Raw genomic sequence first — 12,919 nt, 5'->3', positions numbered from 1 at the left:
GGACAGGCAAATCACTGTCTTTCCTCATGCTGAGGCTCTCAGGTGAGCACCTGGCATGCGCCATTCGCAAGGAGGCATTCATGAGTATAAGCACCCTTGCAGGATGCCCGAGGTTGCACCAACATCAGCCCTCATGGGAGCGTCAAGAACCTCCCAACATTTCTGCCCAGCCCAGAGAACGCAGCTTTCTCCACCTGTGAATCCGCCTTGTCCTGCTCCCGTATATTTCCCAGAATAGAAGGGTCCAGCGGCCCCTGGAGGGGGGTCAGCGCCCCCCTGACTGCTGCCCCTGGGTGTTCACACCAACCCTCCCACGAGGTTCTTACTCCTTTGGATACAAGAGGCTGTCCAGAACCTTCACTGCTAGGGGATTTGGAACTAAAGGAGACAGACGTTGCATCCCAACACAACACCCAGTACCCCCGAACCTATCCAGGGGAGAAAACGGAGGACAGAGAACTTACCTTTAGAGGGTCGCCTTTGTTTGGTCTGCAGGGATGAGAAGGTGCCCATGACGGCCCCCATGGCAGCGAAGACTTGTGTGTGACTTGGGACCCCAGGCCCTGTCTTTCCCCTTCCCTGAAAAGAAATCGGTATGGATTGCCCACTCTGAATTTGAGGAGAGGAAAAGCAAGAGAGCAAAAAGCCCCGGGCAGCTCGCCTGCAGCTTGGTATTCAGAGAGCGTGGGGCCGGGGTGCCGGGAGCTTCTGGCTGCTGCTGTCTTCAGCCGGGCACATGCATTGACTCCCAGGGCCAGCGGCTCTCGGGAGCCTTCGCTGGCGCCCCCCAGTGCGGGCACCCCACCGGACCTCTGCCCTCGCCGAAGGCAGAGTCCTGAGCCCCGAAGCCTGCCTGGTGCTGGACACGGGGCCGGCGTGCCCGCCCGGCCGAGGCTGCCGAGCCCGCGCCGCGTGCGGTGCGGGAGCCGCGCTCCGCCCGCCCCTGCTGCCGCCCGGCCGCTCCGCCCCGCTCTCGGGCTGGGTCTCAAGGGGCCGAGTACCAATCATGAATGAACGGCGCCAGAGACTGGCGCGGAGCGGAGCCGGAGTGCGCACCGGGCGATTGGGGTGGTAGAGGCAGCCGCGGGGACCCGCGGAGGGGCGGGGTAGGGACCCAGTCCTGCTGCCTGCACTGCACTGCCCCTGGTTGTGCGGGACACCGGGAATGCCCTCCTGGGCAGACAGACCTGGTCAGGGACCAGGCTGGTGGGTGCAGTTTGGGAAGGGGTCAGCAGGTGTCCCCCAGTATGTGAGTGTGAGAAGGGTGTGTGTGTGTGTCTTGGAGAGCGTTGAGATTTCATTTGACTTGAGAGAAAATCACAGTTAACCACTGCTTGCCTTTCTGGGGTAAGGAAAGTCTACCCCACCCGTGAAAAAGGGCTCCCCTAAACTCTCTAGGAGGCGTTGGGGATCTGATGATTCCCCTCCAAGTCCTGGGCTCATTTCTAGTGACAGGAAATAGGGAGAGGGAAGTAGCTGCGGATCCCCTTAGGCCCTTGCTGCCCCTCCCCCTTTTCTAAGTCTCCTCTTCCTTTCTGTTGGCCCTCTCACCTGCAGTTAGAACAGCGGGGTGGCACTTGAGTTAGTGCCCTAGGATTTAGAAAGCAGTCTCTCTTCTATGACCTCCCCCTTCGAGTGACAGGATTCCTCAAGCCTCACTGCGGATTGCCAATGAAAAGGCGATGATTTGGGGACCTGCGGCCTCACCTCCTGGTGGCAACTGATGGCAGGTGTGTCTCTCTAGAAAACTCAGGAATTTCCTCTTCCCCAGCCCAGCTGCCTGTCCGTCTTGTCTGTCTGGACTTCCCCTGAGAATTCCATGTGCATTTGCACTGAGATTCCCCAACCCAGGCTGCTCCCCAGATCCGTGTCCAGTCATTTCCTCTGCATCACACAGACACATGCTGTGTTTGGAGCTCACAGCGTCCCTCAACATATGGCTTCATAAACACGTACACATATATACTACCCCGAACATATGGACACAGGTCCCTCAAGCCTACACAGACATGGCTGTGCTGCACACAGACAGACTCCAAATCCATAATACACCCATGGGGGTGCATCTCTAAGACCCCAGCCAAGATCCTCATGTGTACATGGTGCAAAAAACCATCGGCTCTCTCTCACACCCACATAAACTCACACATACCGGAAGACAGTCTGACTCCAGGCATATATGACAATAAGGAGAGCTACCTCCCATCACCCAGACCATCAGCTGCCTTTCAGGGCCACACATGATCTGCACCTTGGCCCAGGGACTTGGAATAGCATGCTTCACCTCCACGGCACTTAACTCTTGCTCAGATTCCAAACTGGGTCCTATTTCGGACAGCAGGGACAGTGCACTCAGAGCTATATGCTCCTTTTGTTTGCAATGCCCCTTGCTGTGGAATCACATGACCCGTGTGGCACCCACAAAAGCCCCACAGGCTAGTTAGGTAGGGCCTGCCATCGCCATGGAGAGAAACTGAGGCTTGTTTCTAATGAGGAACTTGCCTGAAGTCCTCCAGCCAGAACTTAGGGTTAGGATTTATTATCCAGGGCTGTCTCGTAGTCTCTAGGGTCATTCATGTTGGCAGACCAGGGCACTAGGATTCTAGGCTGAAAAGGCCACATCTGGCTTCCACCCAATTCAAAGCCTCAGTTCTCCTCTAGATGTTTCAGACTCGCTGGAGCTACTTCCCCTGGAGTACTGGATAATGATGGACATAGGAATTGGTTCCTGCCTCTTTCCCATCCTCTGGGGAGAGAGAGGAAGGGCTGGAGTGAGGGCTCCCAGAAGACAACTGGTCTAGTGTGACTCAAGGACCAGAGGGGGCCTCTCTGCTGAGGAGAGCATGGTACTGTCCTAGGGGGCTTAGCCAGTTTCTCAGGGATGCCACATGGAAGCATGCCAAACTGCTCCTTGGGGCTCTGCCAGGCATATGACCTGAATGCCCATAAGCAAGGCAGAATTTGAGAGATTGCCAAGGGCTCTCTCTCATTTTTCCCATACAGTCCTCTGAAGAAGCAGCATACAGAAGATTCTCTTCATTTTACAGGCCAGACGTGGCTAAGTTCCTCCACAGGTATTGCATTTTGTTGCTTCTGGGCCATGGGAATAACATGAAGTCACACCCTGAGCCTTTTGTAGCTTGGCTTCTTCCACTAATTCTCCCTCTCTATTGGTCGTCCTTTGGGGGAATCTAGCCATACACGCTCCAGTATAGCTATACACGCTCCTCTATGGCCCTGCCCTAGGGCCTTTGCATATCCTCTGCCTAGACTATTCCTCATCCCTTTCTCTGTCAGGTAATCCACAGCCCACCTTTGTTCCATTCCTCTCCTGGTCCCCAGCAAAATCCTTTCCTGGCTCCCAGCAGGGACCTCTCCCTGTCCCTAGCAGTAGCCTCTCCGGGCACCCAGAAAGAGCCTTTCCTGGCCCCAGCAGTAGTTTCCAGGGCACTTGAGGCTTCTTTTCCCACCTTAAAGCCCTTGATCTCATTGTCTTATTCCCTATCTGGCTTTACTGGGAACTTGCTTAGAGTTTCAGAGGGGGAGTCTATGCCCTTCATGACAGGGAGCACAGCAGCAGGGAGAGAGGCAGGCAGAGAGGGAGGGAGGCAGGCAGAGAAGCAGGGAGGCAGGGAGCAGGGCATTAGGGAGGCAGGCAGAGAAGCAGGGAGGCAGGGAGCAGGGCATTAGGGAGGCAGGCAGGCAGACGGGTAGCAGAGAGCTACACTCTTATGCACAAACACCAGAGGGAGAGAGCAAACTGGGAGTGGTGTGAACTTTTGAACCCTGGAAGCCCAACCCATGTAACACACCTCCTCCAACAAAAACAAACCACCTAAACCTTGACACTTCCACCAACTAGGGACCAAGAAATCAAATATAAGAATCTCTGAGGGTCATTCTCATCCAACTACCACACTCAATTATCAATTAATTAATAAAAATGGACGATTTTTAGATTATTCTTGACCACTTGAAGAAGCGCACTTTCTCAAGTGAAGATTCATTCACTCACTCTGGCTCACTCATTTGACTGTTTGCGACATATCTACCCTCAACCAAATAGTCATGCTCACAATAGCCCAATAATTATTGATATTACTGTAAGGAGCAGGTATTATCTGCAGATAAGCACCAAGTACACGCACATGTGCATACACACATACACATACACACACACACACACACACACACATACACACACACAAAACACACCCCTGCACAACAGAAGACCAGATATCACATGGGAGATGTTCACAAGGAAGTCTGAGGAACGCATGGAGAAGAACATGAGGAACCAGAGAGAAGGGAGGCAAAAGCAGACCCCATTCCTGCCCCTTGGGAACTTGCAGCACAGCAGCAGACTATGTGGGAAGGGGAGGGGCTGCCAAAGGAGCAGGCCATCATTCACTCCGACTGCAGGGGTTACCTGTCTTGCAGTCTCTGACTAGAAGTACTGGCTACCAGGACAGCTTCATCCTGTTGATCTCACCTAAGTCTCAGGTCTGCATGTCCCTCTACTCTTCAGATAAGCTCGCCTGTTCATACCCCATTTCCAGCTCTGACTCCCCTCTCAGCTGTCCTAGTATGAACTAAATTTTTGTGTGCTCCCAATTCATCAAATTAAAGCTATAACCCCTAGCCTGGCTGCATTCGGAGACTGAGTCTCAAGCATAATAATTCAGTTTAAATGAAGCATAAGGGTAGAACACTGGTTCTCTCTCTATCTTCTCTCCCTCTTTCAGAAAAATTGCAGATCCACTCCAGGCTCCCTGCACACAAAGATGGGTGTGCATACAGTGTCCATTTGCAATCAAAGATGGAGACTCCCCTGACTTTAGCTCTTGACTATGGACTTCATGTAGCTGGAACTGCAAGGGACAAGTCCCTAATGTCCAAGTCATACTGAGCATGTCCAGACGACACCCTCAGAATGCTCTGGAAACAAGGCTTACCTTCAGATGTGAGCTTCTAACAGTGTTCCGTTAGGGGATTCCTGGAGGCTGTTGGGATGGGGAGAAGGGGTGGGGTGGTCAGAGGTCTATAGGGATCCTAGGGAAACATGTGGCTGCTTGTCTGAGCATATTTAACGTCAAGCCCCTTCTCCTCCCTTCCTCTGCCCACTCTCCTGCTCTCTTCCCTTTCTTACTTCATTCCTCTGTTGTTCACCTCACTTCCCTTTGTCCCCTTCTCCTTTCCTTCCTACTTATTCTCCCCTCAACCTCGCATCTTCCTGTCCATCAGGTCAGTGGCAGTTCCTCCCACCACAAACAGAAGTAACGAGGCATCTGGAGTGCGGAAGCAGGTAGAACTGGACTTACATGCATCCCGCCCCTTGCTGTGGGACTCTGGGCATGATGAATTCTTTCTCTGAGCCTTACTTCCATCTTGTACATTATATGGACTTGTCCCTCACCCTGCTGCTGTGAGGTTGGTAAGATGCTTCTCACAAGGCCCTCAGTAGGTGTCTGATACGTGGCTGAGCCTGTGACCGAGGGTGGACACCTGCTGCTCCTACCGCTGTAGACCAGGCACAGAACTGAGGAAGCCTCAGCTTTCCCCGTGGCTTCCATCTTTGCTCTTCATCTGTCGGGTAGAAGAATCTATTCTTGGGGTCCCCATCTGGTATTAAGACTGAGATTAGTGAAGGCAGAGAATGAGGTTGGCACCTGATCATGTGCAGTTCAGTGCTGTTCGCTGCTGTCTTGTGCCATTTCCCAAATGTTCTGCATGCATAAGTCAGGCCTCCTCAAATAGACTGGGAGCTCTAGAAAGCAAAGGCCGAGGCTCCTTCTTTGCATACATCCCCATCCCTACTCCACCCATGAAGCTAAACCTGGTCCAGAGCCTCCTCTATTCAGCCCGACACCACTCAAGATGGAAAGATGACTTTCTCACTTAGCTTCCAGGGCCGAGTCCTTTCTACTCAATGTGTCTCTGGGCGTCCATGTCCTCATCTGACATATGGGTTGGCATGAGGATGGGTCAAGACCGATAAAGAGAAAGAGCAGTGGTCCCCTTTCCCAAAGCGCTCAGTGGGTATGTTGTCATTTACCTGAGGGCTCATTGAGTTATTCAGCCATTGACTTTGCACCTGTTCATTGAGCATCATTGACCCGTCACTCCTGATCGCATGAGTTCACATTGAGTAAGCAAAAGCAAGAATCCCTGAACCCAGAGAGCTGCCAGTGTATGGCTGCAGATTAGACTGTCCGTCCAGCAGACCAGCTCCTCACAATCTCAGGTCATGCTGGAGAGAAAGAAGGATGTTTGGGGTGGCAGAGGCTCAGAGGATCAAAACAGGATAACCCTGTGCAGACCGATGGTACAGTTGCTGTGGACCTTCACAGGTCAGGGAAGCAAATGCAATGTTCAAGTCAGGGTGTGAGTTTCAGATTTGCTATGTGACCTTGGGCAAAGTATCTAACCTCTGGAAGTCCCCCATCCCCCACCTTTCTTTGGCAGAAACTGGGTGAAGCTGAAATTGACTAAGATTATCAAAGTGCTTGGTGAGAATCCCTGGAGCTGGATGGCAGTCCTGACTTAGAAAGCATCATCTCCCCATGCCTCAATTTCCCCTGCGGGTCCCTTTGCATATATTCCCCCTGTCTCCTGCAGGAAAAAGAAAGGACCTTTGAACAGCACTTGGGCTCAGGACGAGCATCCTCTTAGACAGCGTCCCTGCGCATCAAGCATGGTCTCATCTATCGAAGCTGATCACGTTCTCTTGGGAGCAGGACTAATGTGCACTGCAAGGGAAGGGCGGAGGGAGTTGGGGACACCCAGACTCACAGGCTCTGCCACGTGTCCTGATGGCTGCACTGCCCCAAGGGATCCCCCTTCATGCTCTAGCACAGACTCCACCGAGGCCGGCTGAGTTCAGAGAGAGTGCAGCCGCCCACGCAGCTGAGTCTCTGGCAGCAGACTGCTGAGTTACCCAGATCCTGCGGGGGAGGGGGGTTCCTGGAGCCCAGAGGCTTGGTGCCCACACTACACTAGGAACAGGGTAGACACTTCACGGGCCTTGACGGGGTGGCTCTCCAGGGATGGGTGAGGGAGGATGGGTAGATTCAAATCTGTTCAAATAATCAAGTGTCAAGAAACACTGAAGACATTTCCCCCTAAAACAACCATGTGTGCATGAGCACACGCGCACACTGCACAGAATCCACGGCTCTCCCACGAAACACATTTGTGGACATCCAGGTCAAGGAATGCCACTCATGGAAGAAGGAAGGTACGCGATTCATTTGTCTCTGAGCTATGTGATTTTAACTTTATAAAGCCCAGTTTGCACATCTATAAAATAGACATGATAACTCCTAGGGTTCACTAAGGGCAGCATGCAAGGGCTTCTATGGAAGGTTTGGAGGGCTTCAAGGCTCAAGGTCATTGTCACCTTGGTGCTAACTTCCACAGTCATCAGTCACATTCAAGTGAGGGTGTTTAGTGGGTGCCTTCTGCTTGTCATTGCCAAGCCTGCCTTAGGGCTGACAGGTCTGTGCTTACTGTGCTGACAAAGAACTGTCACCTCCCAGCCATCCCCTGGGAACGGTCGGAATCCAGGACACATGGCCTAACTCTGGCCACTGGCCAGCCCCACTCAGAATCCTAGGGTTAAGTCAAAGTTGAGACCACCGAAGTCAGAATCTAGGTCAGCCAAAGAAGGTGAGAGTCAGGGTATAGGAGTCACACAAAAAGGGTGAGCATCAGAGGAAGTGGGGGGCCAGGGATGAGGCTCTGAGTGGGGATGGGGCAAGGGTGAGGGAGGCCACGGGTCATCTTCCCTTCCCTGACTGTGGTGTTGATGGCAGACAATCAATGCGCTCTTGTCTTCTCCAAGTGTGTACACTCCCTCTCATCATCTTGGGCAAGTGTCTTCATTTCCTGGCATCATTCTTCCCTGGTTATGTAATCACTGCGTTAATGAGGGCAGCCATCCTCCTTGGAGTTCTTACCATGTTCTAGTCACATGCCTAACCTCACTTAATCATCTCAATAGCCCCATGTGGCCAGCACTTTCATTAGCTCGCATTTAGTATATGAGGCACGTAAGGCGCAGAGAGGGTGCTAGCCTGCCCAGTGTCACAGGAGAAGTGAGTGGTGGAGCTGCCCTGCAATTCAGTCCTTCTGCTTCTGGAGCCCCCAGTGCCCCTCCTGCCACCCTGGCAACTGGATTTTCCTCTGGGGAGGCAGAAGCATGCTGGGGACTGGCAGACATGGTGCATTTTCTCAGCGCTGAAGGATGGAAATCAAGCGAGGGTACAGGGTCCTGGACCCTTTGATTGACAGGTCCCACTCTCAGGGCATTCCTAAGGCTCTGGGGCTGGAGCCATGTCCACAGCCTAAGAGGGCACATGCAGGATGTGTTTGCTTCCACGGCTTCTACAAATGAAGACCCAGGAGGAAGAGAACACAGAAGGAATGAGAGGCAGTCAGAGGATCTGATAATTAGTAATAAGGCCAGCTATAAGTGGACGAGTGCACCCAGCAGCCTACCGGGGCACTAAACCTGTCAGCAGGCTCCAGTTCCCAGTGCACCCAGCTGCCTGGAAATAAAGCAGTCCTGGTGGAGAGATGGTGGGACTCCTAACACCATTGTGCTGAGGCCTGACCCCAGGACAAGGTCTGAGCAAACAAGGCAATGTAAAGCTGGGAGATATTCATGGAATTTGGTATTTCCTGTAACCAATTACCCAGATCCATGCTTGAGGCCCATGGCTTCTACTGCTTGAGCTGACATGACAGAGAAACGGTGGGTCACTTTCTTGGATTTTGACTCATGGAGACTTAGCATGATATAAAAAGCCTGAAACAGTCTCTTATCGGTTAGTATGAAAGTAGCAGAGGGAGATTTCATTGCTGACTGTCTGAGGAGCCTGGGGGTTGGTGTCTGCTTAGCATGTTGGAAGCACAGCCTCCAGTGGGATATGGAAGCTGAGAGAAGAACCCAGAAGACTAGGTTTGCTAGAGTGATTTCCCAGCTACAGCCTCCTCTCTGCAGAAATACTGCACAGATGCTGGCTTCATGCCTGCATGAAGCAGGAGAGTCTTGATCTGTCCCTTCTGGGTAAATCTGGCAAGGAGAAGAATCATGCCCCTGAGCCAGAGACTGGCTGGCTCAGAAGTCACAGAGAGACAGCAAATGTCTGGTTGAAGTCCACCTCTACTGCGGTACTCCAAATGTACAGGCAATGTTGGAGACCAGGTATCTTAAACTAACTGTGCTTTCTCTATGACGGAGAGAAATGGGACCATGGAACAGAAATTAAAGTTCAGCCGCTTGTGAAATAGGCAAAGCAACATTGCCAGCACACTAGAGTAACCAGAGATCCCAGCTGTGTCCCTATGGCAGGTCATGCTCTCTTCACCATTTTGTAGGTTAGTAAACGAGATGCAGGTTGATGACGGCATTTGCCCCGGACACAAACTTAACATGATCTACAGAGTGAGGCTCTGGGCTCATCTCTATCTGCCTTCAAGACCCAAGCTCTTCTCCACACACATGGGAAGGAAGCCAGAGGGGAACAAAGAGTTAGAGAAAAAGAAGGAGGTGACTGCATGACCATGAAGAAGTGGGGTGACAAAGGCATTTGCTTGTCTTCCTGTTCTTGAGAATGGCTCCCCTGCATCGCAGAAGAGTAGCTGGGGAAAGCCTTTGTCTTGGTTGACAACAGAATCCGTGCATATGGCCCAGCCCTTCCACGGGCGGGGTTTGGGGGGGTAAGAGGAGAATTCCGCAGCTCTAGCAGCAGTAATGGTCTGGGAAGAATTGCTACCTCTACCAGTGCTGAACAATGGCTACCATCCTTTCCCCCATGAACTGAGGGAGAAAGTAGAAAGCATGGAAATCCAGGCTGCTTCCCCCCTCTATGTGTTCTATGTGAAGTCTTCCTTGTTTCCACAAGATGGCCTTGGCAATGGTTGCCCATTGGGCTCTTTCTGGTTTCTGTTGTCTCGTCTTGCACTGAGCTGACCCACCACATCCGAGTGTGTTAGGTTCATCCTGGTGCTAAAGTTGCTAATTGATAGTCCTGGGCTCACTTCTGGGCTGGAATGTTGGGGGTGCATTAGTATTCGTGTCCACAGCACAGGGCTGTTCCAGATGGGGGAATGCTAGGCAGAGGAGCTTCACATTCAGCTTGGTGTGCAGTGCAGAAGAGATACAGTTCATGAAGAATTAATGATCCTGAATGTAAGGAGGCTTAGGAAGGCAAACGACCTGAGGCCAGATCACTACAATAAGCTTCCCACACTTGCAGTTTCTGGGGTATCTGCCATTTGTGATATATAATCTCTTAACCACTTCCTCCTCCAGCAATTTAGTCAATGTGGGGTCCTGCTTGGGGTCCTGCTTGGGGACCTGCTTGGCCTCACTTGTCCTGGGATGGCCCCAACCAAAGATGCAGAGAGAGAGTCTTTCTCTCAGGAAGCTCACAGTCCTGAGGAGAACATTTGAAGACAGGTCAATGGCATTCAGATAAGAGGGGACATCAGCTTAGAGGAGGGGCATATAATGTAATTTAGGAAAGAAAAATGAGAGGGCAAATGGACTAGGCAAGGCTCTCCCAAAGAGTTGTCTGAGTTGAGCCTTGAAAGACAGTAAGGGAGCTGGAGAGATGGCTCAGTGGTTAAGAGCACCAGGTGCTCTTCCAGAGGTCCTGAGTTCAATTCCCATCAACCACATGATGGCTCACAACCATCTGTAATGAGATCTGGCGCCCTCCTCTGGCGTGTGGGCATACATGGAGGCAGAATGTTGTGTACATAATAAATAAATAAATCTTAACAAAAAGAAAGACAGTAAGAATTCACCAACCAGAGGCCATTGCCAACAGCTCATTTCATTCACAGACCTCCCCTTTCCCACGCACTAAAGGAGTCAGCCTTTTCCATACTCATAGAAAGAGCCTCTTGGGCCAGGCAACAGTGCACCATGAATCCCATCTATGGATTTCCCAAACCTAAAGCTGGAGAACACTGATACAAACATCATGAGTGGCTTAATAAAGCCACTGGTTCATGACTGAAACAAGGGTCTGAGTCAGCAAGAAGCAACTGGATCATCTGAAAGCTCTGGGCATGGGCCCTCCCCAGCTTCTGTATGTGTTAGTCGGCTCTGTCACAACAATACTTGAGGAAATCAATTTACGAAGACAAAAGGTTTACTGTGCCTTGGGCCTGTGGTGGCACACTGCCTTCTTATTGTTCCTGTTGTAAAACACCCCAACAAAGGTAACTTAAGGATGGAAGCTTTTACTTGGGCTATTGGTACCAGCCCGTCATGGTGGCAGCAGCCTGAGGCAGCTGGCCACAACGCACTTACAGTCAGGAAGCAGAGGGAGATAAATGCCATCACCCAGCTCACTTTTATTCAGGCCAGGATCCGGTCCATGGCATGTTGCTTCCTACATTTAGGGCAGGTCATCTTCTCTTACCTCGCTTATCCTAATTGGGAAAAGTCCTCATAAGCATGCCCAAAGTTTTACTTCCTAGATGATTTTAAGTCCCATCAAGTTGACAGCAATGTAAAACCCCACAAGTCTACCGCTTGTCCACTTGATACTCAAACAAATCACTTGAAAGAGTATGTCATTTGTCCCCATCCTTTGTCCCCAGAGGCTCATGACCCTCTCATAATGCAAACTGCATTTCAGTCCAACTGCAAAACCATCTATAGCCTTCAACAGTTTCAGCATTGTTTAATGCTCAAAGTATAAACGTAGAGTCTCTCCTGAGACACAAGCAATCTCTTAACTATGAGCTCCTGTACAAGCAAAAACAAGTAACATCGTACAACTATACAATGGTGCAGAGTAAACATTCTCTTCCAAAATAGAAGGCTATATAGCAAGGTCTAGTTAGAGCAATGCAACACCAAAACCCAGCTGGTACAACACCAACTCTTGCAGTTCCGTACCATTGCATCTGGCCGGGACTCCGGATGAAACCCTGGGCTCTAAATGGCTTAGCTATATCCTCTGCTTCCTGATCTGCCACTTGTAACACACACAGCCTTGTTCATGAATAAGCTTCACTACATGCACACAGCTTGCCCAGTAGATGTTCCACAGTTCCGGCATCTCCAGCATCCTGGGGTCTCTGTGGTACACCCCCCCCCACGCCACAGCTTCCCGTGGTGGCCTTTGAGGGACTTCTTGTAAAGACTCTGACTCTGACATACACTGCCTGAAGCTGCTTTCTGAAACCCTCCCTATAATCTTGAATCTTTTATGGTAATGCCACTACCATAAAGGTGATGAAGCCAACCTCTGCTAGCTTCTCAGGAGTGTGAAGAACAGGAATTAGTACAGAGAGGAGGGCGATGGAGCCTGATTCTAAGGAAGCACAGGTTAGTAGCTTTGTGTTCTGATCTTAGGAAAACACTTCCCTAGGTTTGCTTTCAAGGAGCAGAGAACGCCTTCAGCTGAATTCTCTGTTCAAGTTCTCTCTATTGAAATAGATTTGCATTTTTCAAAGTTAGAATCTTTGATGGGTGTCATTTTACACCCTGTCCCAGCCACACGTGTACTGTCCCAAGACAGAGCAGGATATCGATCTTTAACAATTATAACCTCTTTCTCGGTTCTCTTTAACAATTACAGCATCCTTTGCGGCTCTCGTGGCTATAATTTTTAACTTGCTCAGGTTCTTATCCTCAACAAACTGCACACTTTATTTTTATTTATTTTTCTTTCATATATTACATCCTGTCCCAAGTTTCTACTCTCTCCTCTCCTCCCAGCAACCCCTACCCTTCTTCCCCAAATCAGAAAAGGAGGACTATCAACCAAACATGGCATATCAAGTTGCAATCATACTAGGCAAATACCCTCATATTAAGGCTAGATGAGGTAACCTAGTAGGAGAAAAATGGTCTCTAAAGCAGGCCAAAGAGTTGCCCACCCATCTGCTCTCA

At 50.8% G+C, this 12,919-nt stretch overlaps 1 protein-coding gene across 3 annotated transcripts in view; it reads right to left on the bottom strand.

The window, feature by feature from the left end:
• Kcnip1 (potassium voltage-gated channel interacting protein 1) overlaps nt 1–12,919 on the bottom strand; it is a 384,111-nt gene that overhangs the window by 220,610 nt on the left and 150,582 nt on the right. For 2 of the 3 annotated variants that reach the window (XM_041676246.1, XM_041676248.1), the window contains exon 1: nt 465–951. The exons of the other annotated variant lie outside the window; for it this stretch is intronic. In XM_041676246.1, coding sequence (XP_041532180.1) covers nt 465–525 — 61 coding nt within the window. In that variant the 5' untranslated portion in view covers nt 526–951. Of the gene's footprint in view, nt 1–464; nt 952–12,919 lie in introns of those variants that run through there. 3 annotated transcript variants of the gene reach the window in all.

The sequence above is a fragment of the Microtus oregoni genome, unplaced genomic scaffold (assembly GCF_018167655.1).
Source record: "Microtus oregoni isolate MIOR12 unplaced genomic scaffold, Mior012 000027F_ref0000203, whole genome shotgun sequence".
Taxonomy (NCBI): Eukaryota; Metazoa; Chordata; class Mammalia; order Rodentia; family Cricetidae; genus Microtus; species Microtus oregoni.
Note: the sequence above shows the minus strand (reverse complement) of the source record. Positions and strands in the feature narration are given on the sequence as shown.